The 23,461-nt window shown below is 46.6% G+C and overlaps 1 protein-coding gene across 28 annotated transcripts in view; it reads left to right on the forward strand.

The window, feature by feature from the left end:
- Positions 1-23,461, forward strand: part of ANK2 (ankyrin 2) — a 939,290-nt gene that overhangs the window by 689,625 nt on the left and 226,204 nt on the right. For all 28 annotated transcript variants that reach the window (XM_063920161.1, XM_063920164.1, XM_063920158.1 and 25 more), the window contains one exon: positions 22,613-22,711. In XM_063920161.1, coding sequence (XP_063776231.1) covers positions 22,613-22,711 — 99 coding nt within the window. The remainder of the gene's footprint in view (positions 1-22,612; positions 22,712-23,461) is intronic.

Raw genomic sequence — 23,461 nt, forward strand, 5'->3', positions numbered from 1 at the left:
TAAACGGTATTGACCCTAATTGCTGAAACCACAGACAAGATCTGCATATCATACATCAAGGTTTCCTTGGGGTACACTCCTTGTCTAAAGCAGTGTAGACATTTATATGAGAATGATAAATTATTGAATCAGTGTAGTGTAAGGGGACAATTTATTTAAAACAAGACATACATATCAGAGCTCTCTCAATAGGCTGGTGTAGCAATAGATGAAATAATGTATCAACTGTAAAGCGCATAGCCGGCTATATGGTTCCCATACAGGAACACACTGCAAGTTGCTAGCACCTCCTCAGAGACATGATGACCCATCCTCTCTTTCCAACGAGTTTTGGATCCAACTTGGGTCTTTTTCAAGGTAGTAGAGTATCAGGACTGATAAATTTAAATACCTGCAAACCGTAAGTTATCTACGTGACCGGGAATGACCTAATATATATATGGACATAGAGACTGTGTTTCCCTGGCTCCGTCTAGGTGTTTGTTGCATTCCGTGCTACCGGAAGTGGCGTGTCACGCTTGCATAGCTGTCAATTACTTGATGTTTCCTGAACCATATAGCTTATTGACATGTTTGCGAATGTCCTTGTTACCATGTTAATATTAGTGAAGCGTAACATTATATGCATTGATATCATTAGCAAAAATATCTAGGGCCACTGTGCATATAATGTCTACACCGTAGCCCTAAAGACACACATCAGATTGCTCAAAATAAAACATAAAAAAATGTATAGATTGCTCTACGTAATCTTATCGATTATGATACTACAGTATTAGGTCTGGTTTGTCCCAGTGATTACAACACTTTCCTGATATCAGAGTAGGTATGCTATTGAAAAATTAGTTTGATTCCTGTCGTATTATTCCCGCTAGTTCATATAGGGAGTTGTTCTTGAACATTTACCACAGAACATATATTAGTCCTCATCGAGGTTACTTGATGGGATCACCTGTATCTCATACATGCCCTAGATATCTACAGGATAGTGCAGATCTTTACCATTTCCTGTGGCCGTGTCCATGAGTTAAGCCCTTCTGGCTTCAGGTTTACAAATATGCACTTGATAATTTAGTCAACTTAGGGCCGGCGACAGGGGGGTCAAAGGGGACACCTGTACCGGGCCCCAAGGATCTGATTGGCCCCAAGGATATACAATTTAGTGCCCGGCAGGGATGTAAGTTATCTTCTCCAAATAGAGCAGCGAGCTGTAGACGGTGTGGGTGCAGCCTTAGAGTTACCAGGAGCCTCTCATACACGGTGTGCGCTTGCTCTTCTGGGTCCAGCTCTGTTGCAGGAAGTTACGGGACATGGCAGCAGCTCTGCTGACCAGGATTCCTGTGCTGGCCTCTTCTGGTGGGCTGTGAGGGCCGCATGGTACCTGCTGTGTGGTGTTTGTGTCTGGATTCTGGGGAGTGCAGCGCCGGTGAGTCTGTCCCCATGGTAAGGGTTGCTTGGTGAGGGGATACAGGGCTTTGGGATGATATTGGGGAGCTGGGAATGCAGCATGGAGTCATTGGGGAGAGACAGACTGTGGTGTATATGGGATGAAGGAGAGAGGGAGACAGAGACTGTGTGTGGGAGACGAGGGAGAGATATACACATTTATATATTTGTATAAATATATTTTTATTTATTAAGTTTCTTATATAGAGCAGAAAATTCCCTTGCACTTTTATAATCTGAAGGGGCCCCAGAGATATCACTGTCTGGGGCCCCAAGATTTCTGTTGCCGGCCCTGAGTCAACTATTTACCTTTTACTCCAGAATGGGCCATTTTAGGTATCCTGCCTCAGGGTCAGCAGGTATCCCGGGGTTGTCGCAAATTATTACTAATTCGAGCTCGGCAGCTAAAACGACTATTCCTCAATGTGGGATCGGACGGAAACAGCCTCTTTTTCATTATTATAGGAAAATGATTTTACCTATTTAGAATGAATTGGATTGAAGCGTCCTTAGCTAAAGAATCTAGAGTAGAAATTGTTTCGAGCTCTGGGACAGCTACATTTCAAAACTTCCCATCCAACGAAACGCTTACTTACTAAATGTCTCTCGACAACGTCACGGTATTTAGCAAGGCTGGTGGATAATAACCCGCCAATTTAATATAGACACATGGGAGGGGGGGTCGCGTGGCATGTCTCACTTTTCATGTCCTTTTAGTGTTACTGGTTATTAAATTATATGCTGATTGCTCACAAGCACATGTGAAATTTTAAAGTGGTATCTTCAACATTGTTTTGTATTTATATACTTTACTCAACAAAGCTCAATTGTATTTCTTGTGTATTATGCTTCGGAATCAACAATAAAAAGATTTTTTTTAAAATAAATAAAAAAATTATAGGTTGTATGTTTCATACATGCATGGACATAGAGGATATATTTCTCTGGTTTTGACTGATTGTATATTACACTCCGTACTACCTGAAGTGACCTGTCCGGCTGGCACAGGTTTATGTTAATTGATATGCCCACAAGTGTCATCGTTACCATGGCAATATTAACAATAACATAACATAGTGATAAATACAAATGTACAGTATAACAGAAATATCTAAGGCCACTATGCATGTATTAACGTTGTGACCATAAAGATATACATGAGATTGCTGAAAAATAGTAGCATAGTAACATAGTTAATGAGGTTGAAAAGAGGCAAAATGCCCATCGGGTTCAACCTGTATTAAGCTGTGCACATTATAATGTGCTTGCTGAAGTAATGGTTTAGTACCAATTAACAACTATAATTTGTATCACTCCCAGATATTTAATGTCAATATATTAAATGCTATAGCCTTGGATACCTTTTTTAGTTAGAAATGTGTCCAATCCGTTTTTTTTTTTAATTCAATACTTTTTTATTGATTTTCAGTTTTTCCTTTAAACAAAAACACACACACAAAAAAGGAATAACACAACTCACAACAGATCCCCACCCAGGGAATACGCAGATTCCCGTGTCCAGTAGGGACCAATTATCACAATTAGCATAGTGAACCGGTGCAGGCCCAACTTCCGGAACATAAATTATAAGTTAAAATCAATATCACATGGTAACATGGAACTTATAGAACAATGTATGCTGTACATAGTCATCTATGGCAACGCATCATAAATATTGAGCTGAACGCAGAGCTAGAACACTGGTACGTGAACAGGAGTGGCTGTCCGCGGGCGCCAGGGGACAACACAAACAAAAATAGGCAGTTCACCCAAAGCAGATCTAAAGTACACACCCACCCTAACCCCCCGTTGCATGTCTAGACGTTCCAGGTCCTAGAGAGCGGGGACTCAAGCCATCGACCCCACAGGTCCTGATATTTTTTCTCCGCTTTTCTAGCTAAATATACATATTTCTCATGAGAGACCGTATCATTTACGAGTGAGACCCAGGACCGTAGTGTGGGCGCATCCCTGGCTAGCCAAAGCCTAGCGATACACACCTTGGCCAGGCCACATAGATTAATTACATAACGTCTGGCAGGGGGGTCCAGGGCATCCTCCTCCACAGCAGATAACACACATGTCGTCGGGGAGCATATAGACGAGGGAATACCTGTTGACACCAGGGCGTCAGTAACACCCGACCAGAATACGGCTACCTTGGGACATAGCCAGATAATGTGCCAAAAGTCCGCATCCAGATTATCGCATTTAGGATACCTGGAGGAGTGGGTACCCCCTATATGTCGCAACCGCACTGGTGTCATATATACTCTGTGTATTATAAACAGTTGGATTTGTTGATATCTAGTGGTGGTAGTGGACAATCGTGGAGAACATAAAGCACCCTCCCAGATCGCATCAGAGATGGCGCCCAAGTCGGATTCCCACTTGCTCCTGAGAAGGGACAACGGGTCAGAATAGTGAGATCGAAGCATGCTTGCGTAAATGTTGGACACCAGATGTCCGCTTCCCAGGGACTGCAGGAGAGACTTGACCGGGGAATCGGCAATCGTTGGAGGAGTTCCAGGAAATTGTGCGTTAAGCGCATGTCTCAACTGCAGGTATCGATAGAAATGTGAAGAGGGTACACTGTAATCCCGCTGAAGCTGCATGAAGGACCCCAGTATACCATCACTTTATAAGTGTCCCAGGGACGTCACTCCCCACCTCCCCCACACCGCCCCAGCCCGCAGCGAAGCCAATTCTGGGAAGCCGAGGGCACCATCCAGAGGAGTATCCGGGTCAATACCCCGGCCCAGTAGGATTACATGTACCTGTTTCCATATGAGGACGGCCTGTCTTATTATAGGGATCTTGGACAAGTTAGGGTTCCCACAAAGAAGCATCTGTAATGGAGAGCCAGCAGGGTAGACCCGGATAAGCATCTGGGAGTGTATAGTGAGAGCATCCGAGGCATTCACCCACTCCCATATATGTGCCAACTGCGCGGCATAGTAGTAAAATCGAAAGATAGGGAGAGCTAAGCCTCCCAGCACTTTCGGCCTGGACAGAACATCAAGTCTCAACCGCGCTCTCCTGCTGGCCCATATTAGAGAAGAGAGCAAACTGTCAAGCTGTCGAAATGTCTTCAAGTTAATATATATAGGGGACTGCTGGAGAACATAAAGGAGTTTAGGCAAGTATACCATTTTTACCAAATTGACCCTGCCGGTAACAGTCAGGGGCAAAGACCCCCAAACCCTGACCTTCGAGCGTAGATAGCCCATCAGCGTCATGATATTAAGGGAAACATAGGTACAAGGGTCATTCGATACCCATATAGCCAGGTATTTGAAAGAATCTACCCATTTAAGGGGAGTTTGAATCGCTGAGGCTTCCGAGACCAGGCCGCTAAGTGGAGTAATGGTGGATTTATCCCAGTTAATTTTGAGCCCGGAGAAGCGTCCATAGTCAGTTATTAAGTCAAGGAGTTTAGGCAAGGAGGAAACGGAATCGTCCACAAAGAGCAACAGGTCATCAGCGTATAACGCTATCCTGTCCTCTCTTGCGCCGACCCTAATACCCACAATATCCTGAGATGCCCTAATCAAACATGCCAGTGGCTCAATAGCAATGGCAAACAGAGTCGGAGACAGAGGGCAGCCCTGCCTCGTTCCCCTGGTTAGGGGGAAGGAGTCCGAAACAAACCCATTCACCGAGACTCTGGCCATGGGCTGAAAGTATAACAATTTAACATAATTGATAAAGTTGGGGCCCACACCAAACCTACTCATAGCCACCCAGAGGAAGGTCCACTCCACCGAATCAAAGGCCTTTGCGGCATCCAAGGAGGCTATAACGGCAGAGCAGTCCTCCTCCCGAGGAACCTGAAAATGAGTAAACGGGCGCTTCAAATTGACAGCAGTGGACTTGCCAGGCATGATGCCCGTTTGGTCAGGGTGTATAATTTGGGAGATAACCCGGCCAAGTCTGGAAGCTAAAATCTTGGCCAGGATTTTTATATCCGTGGGCAACAGGGAAATAGGACGGTAGGATTCAACCTTCCTGGGGTCCTTATCTGGCTTGGGAATGACTATAATCAAAGCCTCCGACATAGACGGGGAAGTGCATTTTGGGCAAAAATGTCACTGAACAAATCAAGCAACTGAGGGGCAAAGAATTTTGTAAATTTCTTATACAGTTCTGATGGGATGCCATCAAGGCCAGGGGCCTTACCATCGGGGGAAGCAGAGATCACAGTCTCAATTTCCTCCACCGACAAAGGAGCGTCCAGAAGGGCCCTGGCCTCACTGGAGATGCGGGGCAAGCGGACTCCGTCCAAGTAGTCACACAGCTCCAGCGGGGAACAGGTCAACCCAGAACTATATAGTGCCTGATAGTATGAGACAAATTCCGCCACGATCTGGGGGGTGCGGTCCAGCACAGACCCAGCTGAATCCAAGATCTCCACCACAGTATGAGAGGAACGATCACCCCTTGCAAGACTGGCTAAATAAGAAACTGGTCTATCCCCAGTAGCATACTGGACATGCGAGGAGAAGAGAAGTCTGTGCTGGGTTTTCCCCCACAGATACTCCTTCCATTCACCCTGCGCATGAAGCCACACCAACCTAGAGGCATCCAAGCCATCCCGCACATACGTCAGCTCTGAAGCAACCACCCGGGCCTCCAATTCAGACTCACGTTTTCTGAAGGAGGATTTAAGACTCCCCACCCGCTTAATCAATGTTCCTCTCAAGAAAGCCTTGAAAGTGTCCCATAGCAGAGACACATCCGAGGTGTCATCATGCATAACAAAAAATTCTAACCAGCTAGCCTCCAAATCGGATCCCTCACCCATATGCGTCAGCCAAAAGGGATTAAATTTCCACACTGCTTGGCCTCGCTGACAATTTAAGTCAATTTGTAATGATACAGGTGAGTGATCCGAGATACCCCTAGTCTCATATTTAACATTTTGAACTTTGGGCAAAAGCTCCCGGGACAGAAGAGCCAAATCTATCCTAGAGAAAGAAGAGTGAGAGCGTGAAAAACATGAGTATTGCCTCAAATCAGGATTCTTCAATCTCCAGGGGTCGATCAGACCCAGCTCCGACACAGTGTCTGCAAATGGGGAATGCCTGGGCTGTGGGTTGGAGGACGCCCCGGACAACCTATCCAACTTGTGATTTAAAACGTTATTGAAGTCCCCCATACAGATAACGGCCATGTCAGGGGAAGCAGCCATAAAGGCAGACGCCTTTTTAAGGACGTCATGCGAGTATGGAGGGGGTACATACACAGCCAGCAATAACAGGGGGATGGAGTTAATTCTGCACCTGAGAAATACATATCTACCCCATTGATCCGTTTGCACAGAGTCAAGTGCAAAGGGAACAGACTTCCTAATTAGGATTGACACTCCCCGGGACGCTGCAGTATGCATAGAATGGTAAGCCCAGCCCACCCATGTTTTTTTAAGGGACATAATCTTAGTACCCAGTAAGTGGGTTTCCATCAGGCAAATTATATCCGAAGCGTATAGCTTAATCTGTCGAAGGATCAAGGAGCGTTTAATCTTGTCATTGATGCCCCGCACGTTCCAAGACAGAAACTTAACCAACGCCATAGCAGGGCATCATTGTAATAGTGCAGAGTGCCCGCGGCCAGCCACCGTCAGTGAACATCATAGAAAATAAGCCTGCAGTTAGTTGCAACATAGACATAGCGGAAATGAGCACATTGCACAGCAAAAAATGAAAACTTATCAATACTAACAGTCTAAAGTAACCCCCACCCCCACCCCGTATACCACCTAAAACTAGCAGCATACCTGGTTCCCTAACGACAAAACTCCCTAACAACTAACAATCCCAACTAAGGCAGAGAGCACCGTAGCATACTCCGCCAATACCAACTGGGGTTAAATTCCTATATCCACTAAGGGGGCCAAGAATATAATGACCTTGAGACAGGAGAATCCCCCAGCTAAACTTAAAACAAAACCGGTCCCCCCCCAGACCAGCACCCCCACCCCAACAAACTAACCGCCTACCCCTTAAACTGTATAGCAGAGAGAACACCGAGAGCATAAGGCCCAAGAGCAACATAGAGGCAACATCTAACAACGCCCATCTCCACAGAGCCACCCACTCCCAGTGAAGGCCCACCACGGCCCCAGAAGGCCCCTACGTGAACAACATAGCAGCACATCACAAACGGTAGTATATTGACTAGTTGAGAAATCACTTATATAAGTGCAATCAGCGGCCACCGCTCCCCGAGTCGGAAAGCGTCTATCCAGCCAAAATAACAACTCGCAGGGAGTCGTAAAAAAAAAAAAAAACACTAACAACTATACATCTCTCCCATGACAATATAACAATAACATAGCAGGCATAAAAGAAAAGAAGCAGTATACTTGCAAGTAGAGAAATCAAATGCATAAGTTCAATCTGCGGCTAACGCCCGCCGTGCAGGAAAGCATCCGTCCAGCCACACTGATGCTTCACGAGGGGTCATGAAGAATTTTGTTTCTCCATCCGAGACCACCCGCAGTTTAGACGGAAAGAGCATGGCATAGGGGATATTCAGTTCCCGCAGCCTGCGTTTCACAGTGACAAACTGAGCTCTGTCCTTCTGGACGTCGACTGCAAAATCCGGAAAAACTGAAACTGGGGAACCGTTCCACTTAAGGGGACCCTTGGTGCGGGCCAGTCTCAGAATCACATCTCTATCCCGATAATGGAGGATTTTGGCGATAAATGTACGGGGAGGTGCCCCTGGAGGTAATGGGCGCGTCGGGACCCTATGGGCGCGTTCCACCGCGAAGTGTGAGGTGAACTCCTCCGCTCCAAACGTATCCAACAGCCAACGTTCAAGAAATTTTTCAGGGGAGGCACCTTCCTCCTTCTCTGGGAGTCCGACGAAACGGACATTATTTCGCCGCAGTCTCCCCTCCATATCCGTCATCTTTTTATGTACCTCCGTCATCTGAGACTCCAATGCAGAAGTGCGTCTACCGAGAGGCGTAACAGTGTCTTCCAGCGTGGAGGTGCGCGTCTCAACTTCACCGACCCTCTCTCGCACCCGCTGAAGGTCTTGGTGTATAATGGATAAGTCCGCCTGGACCTGACCGATCCTGTCGGCCAAGCGGGCTTCACTGGCCGTGACTGCGTCCAGCACCTTTTGCAAAGCAGCATCGGTGGCCTTCACAGATGAGGAGCTAGCCGACGGAGAAGGCGGTTCCGAGGTCGACCGCACCTCCCCCCCCTGTTGGGACCGTGTCGGTGGATTTCTGGCAAACTTCTCTAGCTTCGCCGCAGCGGCGGCAGACTGATGCGGTTTCACCATTATAGCCGAGCGGACGGCAGGGAGCAGGAAGTATATTAAATAGTATATCAGGAACTGTCCAGGAACGGCCAATGAGCAACTCGATGTAGTATATCAGAATTGTCCAGTCGCTGCCTGCGGGTAAGTATAGTATATCAAAACTGTCCAGTGATCGTGTATGATATTGAAAGAATCAGCCTCTGTTAGCACAGAATGAATGAATGCAACAGGATGTAGAAGTATTTTCCCCCCCCCTCAGCATATGGGGCACATGCAGCATAGAGCTGGATTCAATCAGATGAATTAAGTGTGTGCCATCATCATCAAAGCCCTCCAAGGGTTAACAGCACACTGCTCCCTGTCCCAGTGTGGAGCAGAGCTCAGCAGGGCAGCAGCAGTATGGGGAGAGCACAGGCACTCATAAACCCAGCCTTGCCAGACACTTCCTCCTCAGCAGCAGGACACAGGGCGATCGTGCAGGAGCTGGGGCCGCCGGAGCGAGCAGGGAGAGCGGGTCACGTGACGGAGCCGCGGCCGGGGATCCCCCGCAGGCGCTTCCGAACAGAGACGGGAGCGAGGCAGGAGAGGAGCCCGCCACAGCGTCCTCAGCGATGGCAGAGGGGGGAGCCGCGGACTTGATATGAGCAGCGCTCAAGACAGGAGTCGGGTGGAGGTCTCAGCGCAGGCAGCAGGATGGCGGCGTCCCACGTGGTCCAGCAGGCCCGGGGGCCCCGCTCACCAGAAGCACTGTGTTGCTGCGGATATCACTGCTGACGGGTCCCAGAACAGCACAGGGGCACCTCCACACCGTACTACAGGTATAGGAGCGGATTGCAGGCCCAGGGGGGGACACAGGATGGTATAACAGGATAATATAGCTGGAGAGACACACAGCCTGTGTGCTACTCCATGTCCGCCGAAGCCACGCCTCCCGTCCAATCCGTTTTTAAATGCATTCACAGAGTCCGCCATTATCACCTTCTCCGGCAGGGAGTTCCAAATCTTTATTGCCCTTACTGTGAAGAACCCCATTAAAATGTACAGAAAGATATATGCTTAAAAAACACATTATTGCATCATTTAAAAAACAAACAAAAAAAACAACCCACAAAGATACATAATATTACCAAAGAAGTATAAATATAAAAAAGAAGATAGAATATATAATTAAAGACTAAGCAGAGATCCCTAAATAAAACTAACCATTCAAAGAAACATTTTGAGCTCAAAATCATAGTTAAGGGGGTAATTCCGATCTGATCGCTGCTTTGCGTTTACACACAGCGGGTGATCAGGTCCTAACTGCACATGCGTATGCACCGCAATGCGCACAAGTGTCGGACAACAACAACGAGCATCGCCAGTCAGCGAGGGGATGGTGCAAAAAAATCAGATCGTTCGCAAGGTGAGCCATTTGTGGGTGGCAACTGAAAGTTTACATGGAGTGTCTGGAAAAAAGCAGGCTTTCCCAAGCATTCTCGATCAGCCTGTTCTCATCGCACTGGAGGAGTAAGTCCTAGGTTGCGCAGAGACTGCACAAAGTGGATTTTCACAGCTTGGCATACACATGCGATTGTACACTTGCATGGTGAATTTACACTCCCCCTTGACACGGCTACTTATCTGATCGCAGCACAGCAAAATTAGCAGCCCAGCAATCATATCTGAATTACCCCCTACACCCACTGGGTGCAAGGGTGTTCAGATTGTAAATCCACTTCATTTCTTATCTTGATAGTCTCGTATCTTTGTTATTATTAGGCCAATGGTCTTTATCCACCTCTATTCTCCAAAACCTGGATATGTGTTGAATACAGCTATTGTGTGTATTTTTTAAATGAAGGGCCCTCATTCCGAGTTGATCGGTCGCAAGGCGAATTTAGCAGAGTTACACACGCTAAGCCGCCGCCTACTGGGAGTGAATCTTAGCTTCTTAAAATTGCGACCGATGTATTCGCAATATTGCGATTACTAACTACTTAGCAGTTTCAGAGTAGCTCCAGACTTACTCTGCCTGTGCGATCAGTTCAGTGCTTGTCGTTCCTGGTTGACGTCACAAACACACCCAGCGTTCGCCCAGGCACTCCCACCGTTTCTCCGGCCACTCCTGCGTTTTTTCCGGAAACGGTAGCGTTTTCAGCCACACGCCCCTGAAACGCCGTGTTTCCGCCCAGTAACACCCATTTCCTGTCAATCACATTACGATCGCCGGAGCGAAGAAAAAGCCGTGAGTAAAAATACTTTCTTCATAGTAAAGTTACTTGGCGCAGTCGCAGTGCGAACTTTGCGCATGCGTACTAAGCGGATTTTCACTGCGATACGATGAAAAAGAACGAGCGAACAACTCGGAATGAGGGCCCAGGTTCCGACCATGTTCCGATCATCGTACTTTGAGTGTTCGGGTAATTTTGCCTATATATAATTTGTTACAGGAGCATTCAATTGCATAGATAGCACATTTGGTGTTGCATGTGATGAAGTGGTTGATTTCATAAACTTATCCATTTACTTAGAAGTCTACTAATTTTTCAAAGCTGGATGGACATGACTTGCACATAATACAATCTCACATCTGTGGAACCCTTTGTTGCGTATTGTACCATCTAATGGTTTCTCTACATATGCGCTAGATGCAAGTTTATTCTTAATATCAGTTGCCCTTCTATGTAACAATCTGGGTTTCTCAGGTATCAAGGTAGTCAATATAGATGTGCCAATTTCATCTAAAAATGTGCTCAACAGATTTATGGTATCCTGTATATTGTGTAATGAAAGCCAAAGTAAAAGACGGATCCATTTAATTATTTTATTTTTTTGATACTGCACAAAAAACATAAATTAAAAAATATGGATCCATCTTTTAGTTTGGAATTCAGCACACAATATACAGGACTGAGGGCCTAATTCAGAGTTGATCGCAGCAGCAAATTTGCAGTTGGGCAAAACCATATGCACTGCAGGGGGGTCAGATATAACATGTGCAGAGAGCGTTAGATTTGGGTGTGGTGTGTTTACACTGAAATCTAAATTGCAGTGTAAAAATAAAGCTGCCATTATTTACCCTGCACAGAAACAAAATAACCCACCCAAATCTAACTCTCTCTTCAAATGTTATTTCTGCTACACCTGCAGTGCACATGGGGGTAATTCTGAGTTGATCGCAGCAGGAACTTTGTTAGCAGTTGGGCAAAACCATGTGCACTGCAGGGGAGGCAGATATAACATGTGCAGAGAGAGTTAGATTTGGGTGTGGTGTGTTCAATCTGCAATCTAAATTGCAGTGTAAAAATAAAGCAGCCAGTATTTACCCTGCACAGAAACAAAATAACCCACCCAACTCTAACTCTCTCTGCACATGTTATATCTGCCTCCCCTGCAGTGCACATGGTTTTGCCCAACTGCTAACAATATTCCAGCTGCGATCAGCTCAGAATTACCCCCATGGTTTTTCCCAACTGCTAACAAATTTGCTGCTGCGATCAACTCTGAATTACCCCCTGAGTCAGGTTCAGGGCAGTCTCTGGAAACAGAACTTAATCACCTAGCAATGAGTGCCAAGTGAATTTCCATTTTTAAAGAAGAAAGGGACATGGTATTCACATTTTGTTTTATAGATTGTAGCACAAATGAACTCTTTAACACATGGATTAAATATTTGGCCCCAGAGGAATAAAAATAATTTGAGATCTTAGATTGCAGTAAGCTCATGTATCCTTTAAAACAGTCAAACTGATTGAAGTTCAAATTCACGAGCGATCTATGGAAGTTACATATCTTATTTCGGTATTATAAATAGCAGGTGCATGACTAGTTGGCTAATACACAGCTGGCATCACTTTCCTAAAGATTTTTTAGACATTTTGCTATAAGACAAGTTATTTTATGTAGCTCACGCACTGTGCATTTCAGGGAGAAATGTGACACTATAATACTATACCATGAGCATGGAACAGGTGTCTGTATAATACACATCTGTTGGTAATAAAAAAACACAGCGCACCCCTCTGAAATGAAATCCACCAATGCTTACTTTATATTTGATATGGAGAGAACCAATTACAATAGTTTATAGTTATGAACACAAAAATAATTATTGCATTGTTTCTGAGAAAGTGCGCTTTATAATTTATGTAGCTGTAAATTAGAGCAATTCAAATAGCACATTTTGATGGGGTATTGGAGGATTATATTTGGGGTTCAGACATATACAGATGCAGTAAGTATATGGGGTCCTACTGCGACAATGTGATACTTACTCAAACCTGGTCAGCATGGTACAGAATTCTGTAGAACAGTTGGACCCACAAAAATGTGTTTTCTCTTACATCCTAGAGGATACTGGGGTCCACATTAGTACCATGGGGTATAGACGGGTCCACTAGGAGCCTTGGCACTTTAAGAATGAATAGTGTTGGCTGGCTCCTCCCTCTCTGCCCCTCCTACCTGACTCAGTATAGAAAATGTGCCCGGAGGAGCCGGTCACGCTTAGGGAAGCTCCTGAAGAGTTTTCTGCATTTATTTTTCTGTTTTTGTTTTTTTCAGGCACGACTGGTTGGCAAGAGCCTGCCTGCTTCGTAGGACTTAGGATGGGGGGGGGGGGGGGGGGGGGTTAATGGTCTCGTTCCCCGGTGACAGGACATAGCTCCTGAGGGACCTATTCGCAAGCACCACCACGGTGAGCGTACAGTCCCGCAGAACGCCACCACCCCTTTCAGAGCCAGAAGTAAAAAGAGTGGTGAGTAGATGGCCGGCGTCCCGGTTAGCGGGTCGCTGGCTGTAATGGAGGCATCAGGGTATGGAGCGCAGCACGGACATGCAGGCTGCGTCTCCAAGGCCTTACAGCATGCTTTTTGTATGTGTGTTCCGTTGTGAGGGGCGAGCTGAGCTGTTTAATTTACCCTACACTGGCACAGCTTACCAGGTTTCTAACCTGCGATAAGCATGAAAAACACCTCAGCCAGTATGAAAAAAAATGGGAAGCCGCGCACCATTACGGGGGCGGGGCTTCACTATGAGCGGATCCAGCAGCACACCAGCGCCATTTTTCCTCTGCAGCTTCCACTGACAGGAATCACAGGGAATCGCAGCTCCTCCACAAGGACTCCATGTCTCCTCAGCGGTACCAGGGGGTCTTAGTGAGGGGGGGAGCGTTGTAGAATACTAAGCCCTATTAAGGAGCTTAGTTTGGCGGCCCAGCTGAGTTTTACTTTAGCTGTAAGGGCGTGGTGTGGCTGGCTCCATCTTTTGTGCCTCCCTGCGGGCTCTGTGTGCGTTAAACTGTGTTTTCACCCTTCAGTGTGTGGGTGTGTGTGTCCTTCATATTGCCATGTCCAGGGACTGTGTTTCCTGCACAGCAGAGTGCCTGTCCTCCCCGGGAGAATCGCTACCGTACACCCAGAATAGCACACATTCTCAGGCTAGTGGGTCAGAACCCGCATGGTTAGATTCCATTAAAGGGATGATCTCAAATATTGAAAGAGACGCAATACTTAAGACATTCTTTGGATGACCTGATGAATAGAGATTCAGTTCCCATACCAGCATCTCGTACCCCTGCCATTTGTCCACAAAACCGTACTCTGGCCCAGATCATGCAGGCTGAACTGATGACGATACATCAGACACACAGGAGGGTGAAGTGGACGCGAGTGGTGGGGATGCGGCCCTGTCACAGGGAATACAGGCCCTGATTGAAGCTATTAGAGAAGTCCTGCATATTCCTGACAAGGTGGCGGAGGTGGATGAGAAATCTTATTTTAATGTAAAACAGAAATCCTCAGCTACTTGTCCAGCATCAAAGGAATTGAATGTCCTGTTTGAGGAAACTTGGGCTAATCCTGACAAAAAGTTTCAGATCCCTAAAAGGTTAATTACATCCTTTCCCTTTACTCTGGAGGATAGAAAGAAATGGGAAAACCCGCTGATTGTGGACGCATCGATTTCTAGGTTGTCACGTAAGATAGTCTTACCTGTTCCTGGGGCAGCATCCTTAAAGAACACGGCTGACCGCAAGATTGAGACCACTCTCAAATCCCTACACACTGCTGCTAGGGTGGCCCAGAGACCCACTATTGCTTGTGCATGGATCACTAGGGCCATTGCTAAATTGTCAGGTAATCTAATTAACGGGTTAGATTCCTTGCCCAGGGGGAGATAATTTTACTCCTACAGCATATTCAGGACTTTGCTAACTTTATGGTGGAGACCATAAAGGAAATTGGTTTGCTCAACGCACGTACCACTGCCATGGCATTGTAAGCACGCAGGGGCTTGTGGCTACGCCAGTGGACTGTGGATGCGGATTCCGGGAAAGGCGTGGAAAGCCTACCATTCACAGGTGAGGCTCTTTTTGGAGAGGAACTGGATACGTGGATATCCAAGGCTACGGCGGGTAAGTCTACGTACCTTCCTTCCGCAGCACCCCCAGCTAGGAAAACCTACTCTGCTCCAACTCAGCAGTCCTTTCGGACAGCGAAATTTAAAAGTAAATCCAAAGGTTCTTCTACAGCCTTCAAAGGCAATAGAGGTAAACCCAGAAAACCAGCAGCTGCAGGTTCTCAGGAACTGACCTCCGATTCTGCTTCCTCAAAGCCTTCAGAATTATGGTGGACCGCACTGCCTGGAAGACAGGCAGGTGGTAGCCCGCTTACGTTATTTCAGTCACATTTGGGCAACATCATGCCAGGATCCCTGGTTCAAATACCTTATCGCCCAGGGTTAGAGACTGGAGTTTCAAGAACTCCCACCTCACGGATTATTCAAATCAGGATTACCAGCTTCTCCAGAAGCAAGTATGACTTTACAGACAGCAATTCAGAAACAAATTCCACTTCAACTACAAAACAAAGGTTATTACTCCAACCTGTTTGTGGTACAGAAACCGGATGGTTCGGTAGGGCCCATTTTAAACCTCAAGTCACTGAAACCGTACTTACGGGTGTTCAAGTTCAAGATGGAGTCTGTGAGAGCAGTGATCCGAGGTCTGGAGGAGGGGGAATTCCTGGTGTCTCTGGACATCAAGGATGCATACCTTCATATTCCGATTTGGCCGCCTCATCAGGCTTATCTAAGGTTTGCACTACAGGACTGTCACTACCAGTTCCAGGCCCTGCCATTTGGCCTCTCCAAGGCACCAAGGGTGTTCACCAAGGTATTGGCAGAGATAATGTTTCTCCTCCGCGAGCAAGGAGTGAACATAATACCGTACCTGGACGACCTGCTTATAAAAAGCACCATCCAGGGAGAGGTTGTTGGACAACATTGTCCTCTCAACCTGACTACTCCAGGATCACGGGTGGATTCTGAACCTACCAAAATCTCACCTGGAACCAACAAGGAGGCTTCTGTTCCTGGGGATGATACTGGATACGGAGGAACAGAAGGTATTCCTTCTGTTGGAAAGGCATTGGTAATCCAATCGATGGTGCGGGATGTTCTAAGCCAACCCGAATATCGGTGCATCTATGCATTCGCCTTCTGGGGAAAATGGTAGCCTCTTACGAGGCACTGGAGTACGGAAGGTTTCACGCAAGGCCCTTCCAGCTGGATCTGATGGACAAATGGTCCGGATCGCACCTTCACATGCACCAGAAAATAAGTCTGTCGCCGAAAGCCAGGATTTCTCTTCTGTGATGACTTCAGACTTCTCACCTGACCAAGGGTCGAAGGTTCGGGATTAAAAAGTGGATTCTGCTAACCAGGGCCGGTGCTAGGGTCTTCAACGCCCCCCTGCAAACTATAAATTTGCGCCCTCTCATACTTTACAAAGGGACAGCATGCACACATAATGCCCCCAGTAGTAGTGCTGCTTCTACACATAGGGGTAAATGTATGATGTCGTTATGTGGGAGAAGTGGTATTAGTACACCTTATGTGCACTGATACCGGTTCTCACCCACGTATTACTCTGGTCATGCGGGCTCAGTGACAGGGGTGCTGTGATATGCGCCCCTGTCCATATTGGCACTGCTATATAAAAGAGAGCACGCCAATATGAGGGTGCAATGTATGAACGGTCAGCATCGCTGACCGTTCTGACACTTGGAGCTGCAGGGACAGCGACGAATGCGATCGCAACGGCGATTGCAAGAAGATTGACAGGCGGAAGGCGTTCCGGGGCGGATACTTACCGTTTTCTGGGAGTGGTGAGTCCAACGCAGGCGTGTTCAGGTGTTTGTAGGGTGGTTGTCTGACGTCAACTTGCATAGCAGGGCTGCACAAGCGTCTGCAGCCTTGCTATGCAAAAATCCCTCCCCCATAGGCGGCGAATAGTCGATCGCACGGGCTGCAAAAAGCAGCTTTGTGCGATCAACTCAGAATGAGGGCCATAGGGAGTCATTCTGACCCATTCGCTTGCTGCTTTTTGTCGAAGCCAAGCGAACGGGTACCTACAGGCGCCATAGTGCGATGCCTTTGCACTTCTGCGGGGTGGGAGGGGGGGCGGCACTGACATGCGGGGCAGACTAGCCCTGTGCATGGCGTCCCCCGCATGGCAATTTGGCGTCCCCCGCATGTCAGTTTGACTGATTGTAGCTGTGCTAAATCTAGCACAGCTCCAATCAACTCGGAATGACCCCCATTATACGCACATATCTGGTGAAAGGAACTGACCAGGTCTGTAAATAGTTGTTCTCCAGGAGACCCAGCGGTTGGTCAGCAATTGCAGGGGCAGGAATCCGGCCAGGTGTCTGTAAGCTCTGCTCCCTCTCCTCATAAGGCAGTGGAACCAGGGTCGCAATGCAGAGCAGTATCCAGAAGTTTTAGCACCCTGGACGAGAGAGAGCACTGGCGCACTACCCCATCCCTCCCCATAGTTTGTGGCCAGGAACAATTTTTTTCCCTAAATTTAGCTGTGAAAAAAATAGAAAAAATATATATACATACAGTAAAAGTCAGGTTGTATATAAAGTATACATGGAGAAGTCTGTGGGCATATGAGGGGCATATGTTTAATAATACAAAGTTTTTCATTCATTATACTGTATCATGTTTAATTTGTGCTACCTGTCCCCTTTTATGTTTACTTTAATGTGTGCTTTAAATAATTTATGCCACCTGCCCTAGATGTTTAAGTCGTGCCACCTGCCCCTTTTATATATTTAACTTGTGACCCTTCCCCCCTTATATATTTAATGTGTCCAACATTCCCTCTTATATAATATAAATATATTATTGAAGCTGTGACACTCTCCACTCCACTTACAGTACCTTGCTTGCTCCTCTGCTATGTCCCAGACAGAGTGAAGAATCACGATCTGATTCACGATCTGCCTCAGCCTGGTGATTAGTGAAGCTCCGCCCCCTTTCAGGCCGTGTGGCTCTGCCCCCTTTTCGTTCAATCACCGTCACAGGAGGAAGGGGTTGCGGGGGAGGCTTCAAGCTGCCGGCCCTGATGCCTGTCATACAGTGACAGGCACAGCAGCCGGCAGCAGCAGAGGGGACAGGGCGGTGCAGCAGCGGGGATGCAGAGCAGGGAGAGCGCCTCTCCACCTTGGCGCCTACCTGCTTTGCATCCCTTTGCTGAGCGGGTAGCGCCGGGCCTGCTGCTAACCACAGATGCAAGCCTCAGAGGTTGGGGAGCAGTCACCCAAGGGGAACAGTTCCAAGGAAAATGGACAAGTCAGGAAACCATTCTTCCGATCAACATTCTGGAGCTAAGGGCCATAAACAATGCCCTCCTACAGGCATCACATCTTCTTCAAGATCACGCCATTCAAGTTCAGTGGGAAAATGGGACGGCGGTAACGTACATAAACCGACAGGGCGGAACAAAGAGCAGAGAAGCTATGTCAGAGGTAACAAGGATTCTCCTCTGGGCAGAAAGACATGCGGTGGCGTTGTCGGCAATCTTCATTCCGGGAGTAGACAACTGGGAAGCAGACTTCTTCAGCAGACACGACCTCCACCCAGGGGAGTGGGGCCTCCACCCGGAGGTATTCGGGTGCTTGACACATCGGTGGGGCATTCCACAAATTGACATGATGACCTCTCGTCTAAACAAGAAGCTATAGCGGTATTGTTCCAGGTTGAGGGACCCACAGGCAGTGGCGGTGGATGCTATGGCGACCCCATGGGTCTACCATATGATATATGTGTTTCCGCCACTTCCATTGATCCCAACATTCTCAAAAGAATAAAAAGGGAAAAGGTTCAAGCAAGAAGGGCTTTGTACGCGGATCTACTGGACATGCTCCTGGAGGATCCGGGGCCTATACCTCTTCGAGAGGATCTCCTGCAAGATGGGCCATTCGTCAATCAAGACTTACCACGGCTACGTTTGACGGCATGGAAGTTGAGCGTCAAATTCTAGCCCGGAAGGAATCCCATTTAAGGTTATTCTGACTTTGATCCAAGCCAGATAAGGGGTAACGTCTAAGCATTACCACCGTATTTGGAAAAAAATACGTCTCTTGGTGTGAGAACAGGAAATTTCCTGCGGTGGAATTTCACCTGGGACGTTTCTGCTTTTTCTGCAGTCAGGTGTGGATGTGGTCCTGGCCTGGGCTCCATAAAGGACCAGATTTTGGCCTTATCCATTTTCTTCCAGAAACAATTGGCTTACCTCCCTGAGGTTCGGACGTTTTTGAAGGGTGTTCTGCACATACAACTTCCCTTTGTGCCTCCCACGGCACCTTGGGATCTCAGTGTGGTGTTGCAGTTCCTCCAGTCGGAATGGTTTGAGCCCTTACAGGAGGTGGACGTAAAGTTTCTTACGTGGAAGACCGTTACACTGTTGGCCCTGGCTTCAGCCAGGCAGGTGTAGGAACTGGGGGCATTGTCTTACAAGAGCCCCCACTTGAGTTTTCATGAGGATAGAGCTGAACTCAGAACTCAACAGCAATTTCTTCCAAAGGTGGTGTCTGCGTTTCCTATCAACCAACCTATTGTGGTTCTGGTGGTTGCCGACTGCTCCTCTACCTCAAAGTCCCTAGATGTCGTGAGGGCTTTGCAGGTGTACGTAAAGCGAACAGCTCGTCACAGAAAATCGGACTCACTGTTTGTTCTTTATGATCCCAATAAAATTGGGCGTCCTGCTTCAAAGCAGACAATTGCATGCTGGATCAGGCTTACTATCCAGCATGCTTACTCCACGGCAGGTTTGCATGTCCAAAATCTGTGTAGGCCCATTCTGCTAGGTCAGTGGGTTATTTCTGGGCTGCTGCCCAGGGTGTCTCGGCTTTGCAGCTCTGCCGAGCAGCTACTTGGTCGGGTTCGAACACGTTTGCTAAGTTCTACAAGTTCGATACTCTGGCCACTGAGGACCTTCAATTTGGTCAATCAGTTCTGGAGGAACCTCCGCACTCTCCCACCCAGTTTGGGAGCTTTGGTACATCCCCATAGTACTAATGTGGACCCCAGTATCCTCTAGGACGTAAGAGAAAATAGGATTTTAATTACCTACCGGTAAATCTTTTTCTCGTAGTCCGTAGAGGATACTGGGCGCCCGCCCAGTGCTTCGTGTTTCCTGCACAGTTACTTGGTTAAGTATTGTTGTTGGTTCAGCTTTTGCTGTTCCTGTTCAAGTTTGGTTAGCATGGCTTTCCTATTGGTTTGTGTGTGCTGGTTCGAATCTCGCCACTACAATCCTTCTCTCAAGGTATGTCCGTCTCACTGCATGTAGAGTACTCTATCTACAGAGGGCTTCAACCCTAAACTGCTCATCAATGGATAGCAGAGCTCTTATCCTACTGATTGCCTGGTGCCTTAAAAGTAACCTGCTTGTGAGTGTTTCCCCGATATCAATGACAGCCACAAAGTGATGTCTTTGCAATACCATGAAATTTATACCAACTATGTGTACCACCTTTACCATTCAGGTTTGACAGCTCTGTCATTTATATCATGAGGATAGTCCCTCATTTTCCAAGCAAGTTTCTGAAATGGTACTGTATGTATACGTTTAAATAGTACAGAGCACATTTGTGGTATATTCTTTCTAATAATTGAAACCATTCTCCCAATCCCTGCATCCAAATCCCAAGTGTCTTTGGCTCTTTTTTCTTAGCCCATTTTCCACTCTATGTTCCATCTTGTTATCTACTTTTGTAACCAGATCATTAAATGATAGTAGTAAAAATAAATCTATAGTATTTATTTGCCTCTTCAGGTATTTTCTTTTTCTCCAAATGTCAAATTATCAGCAGTGACTTGCACTCTTTGCTCAATACCAGTGACATTATCACCAGTTACCTGCACTCTTTGCTCAATACCAGTGACATTATCACCAGTTACCTGCACTCTTTGCTCAATACCAGTGACATTATCAGCAGTGACTTGAACTCTTTGCTCAATACCAGTGACATTTTTTAACACAAGACTTGCTATAAGTGCCACCAAGTCAAATGTACTTTGGAGATACTCCGCCTCGCCAGTCCTTGTCACAATGGTTTTGTGATTCTGCTTATATTCAAACTGCCCCACCTTCATTAAAGCCACCAATGTCCCAGACTTATTTTCGCCACTCCCTCCTCTGGCCTCCATAGTTGAAGCATTTGTGGCTACTACTCAGTGTCGGACTGGCGCATGTATAATTCAAGTGCAAAGTGTGGAAGAATCCCTAGAGTCAATGGGGCCCACCAGGGGGTTTCCCTGTGGGCCAGTCCAACCCTGCTACTACTGGTGATTTCCATACCTGTGCACAAAGACAAGAACGTGCCAAATGAAAGCACTTGTGATCAAAGCCAATTTTTCTCTTGGTACGTGGAATCGACATTCACTGTGGTAACAATGACTATGTAGATCCTGGATTGCAGGCGCCAGTATGCTGACAAGGTTTACATGCTACTTGGAGTATATTAACCATCGGCATTACTGTAGACATGCTGGTGTCACTATAGACATAGAGGCGGACGATCCTGTAACTTCTTCACCTTCTGACCCCTTTTACATCTGAGATTTCCTGAAGTTACATTAGATGCAGACCTCACCTTTCATTGCGTCCGGCCTCCTTCCTAGGACGGGTCCTCTCAGGCTCCGCCATTCCTGGGAATGTCACAAAGTTCTGCAGGCTGTCAGGAATTGTAGATTAGGGGGGACATTTACTAAGCAATGATAAGAGCGGAGAAGTAAGTCTGTGGAGAAGTGCCCATGGCAACCAATCAGCACTGAAGTAACATATATAACATATATAATTTGTATACTATAAAATTATACAGAGCTGCTGATTGGTTGATGGGGTAACTTCTCCACTGGCTCACTTCTCCACTTTTATCACTGCTTAGTAAATGTCCCCCTAAAACGGATACGTGTTTCAGTGAAAATCACAGAGCTAGACTACAACTCCCACAAGCAGGAGTCAGAGCAATGAGTGCTGGTTCCCAGGTTGTAGGAATTGTTATGTGTAATGATTGCAGGTAATTGACACAACAGAACAGTCCAGGACTCTATCAGTCACCTGATATGATACTCATAACCATTAGTTAAGCTTCATACATTATACATAACTCTTCAGGAAAATTACTTGTATCTTAATCTAATGCAGTGTTTACACTTACATGAGATCTTTTCTATGGTGTCATATTAATGTATTGTACATACTAATAATGAATATACATACTTTATGAAGGCATGAGCAATAATAGTGCTCTGAAGGTTTGAACTCATTAGGCGTGATATATCATTTGAATCCCACCCTATCTCCTTTCTAAAGTGATCACTGTTATCGCGCATGTCATGCCTATAGTAATCAGGTTTGGTTGTGTAAAGGGTTAGAGCGCCTCACCACCCCAGGGGTAGCAAACTGAAATGATGATACCACCCACGTCAGCAGAAACAGAACGGGTGTGGAAGGGGGCGGAAAGAATTGAATACCGCCCGTAATGTCCAGTTAGTATGTTTAGATACAGATAAGGAAAGACAGAGTTAATAATGTCCCATGTGCTTTTACTTTCAGAATGGATTTACCCCTCTCTACATGGCTGCACAAGAGAACCACCTTGAAGTAGTGAAATATTTGCTTGAAAATGGGGCCAATCAGAGCACTGCAACAGAGGTGAGTCTCACCCCCTAGTGGCGTACCCTAAATTGTTTACCATGAGTTGTCAGGTTGGGCTGATGATATAAAATACACTGTGGTGAAATTGTGTCTATGTTTCTGTAATTAATTTTTCCAAAAAGCTCCAAAAGCCTTTTTTTCTGTACAGTCAGAGGTTATTGTAATCCATGCCAGTGTTTGAGATCAACTTTAATGCTGGGAACATATCAATAAATCCAGGGCCATCTTAACATATGGGAACATATGGGCCTCCGAGCAGGGATAGGCTGGGCCGAGAGGGCATCTGCCGCCCTGGTTGGTGACTCCGGAGTGTTCTTGGGAGGAAGGTAGAGAATGTTGCCAGGCCACTGATAGTGAATTACACACAACCGGAGAAGCCAGACAGCCGTTCATTGTATGGAAGCTTGGAGTCCGTTATGATTTTTTATTTATTTATTCATTCCCGTGAATAAGTGGATAGGGGCCCCAGTGCATTGATTTGCCCAGTGGCAGCCCTGAATATACCTGCGACTGAAGCTGCCACCCTGTAATAGTAGTTCAGTGCAATTCTGCATTCTGTATAATGACGTAACATGCTGCTGCCAATTTTGTAGAGACTATAATGTAACTGAAAGACAAATGGTGTGTATACTGGACAATATCAGTAAAAATGTCTGTCAGAACTAAAGACATTTTTGGCAGGATGTAATGCCGCCCAAGTCCGGTGGCCGTGCGGGATGCCGGTTATTGCCCATTTACATCCTGCCG

Source organism: Pseudophryne corroboree, chromosome 1 (genome assembly GCF_028390025.1).
Source record: "Pseudophryne corroboree isolate aPseCor3 chromosome 1, aPseCor3.hap2, whole genome shotgun sequence".
In the NCBI taxonomy this organism is placed as follows: domain Eukaryota; kingdom Metazoa; phylum Chordata; class Amphibia; order Anura; family Myobatrachidae; genus Pseudophryne; species Pseudophryne corroboree.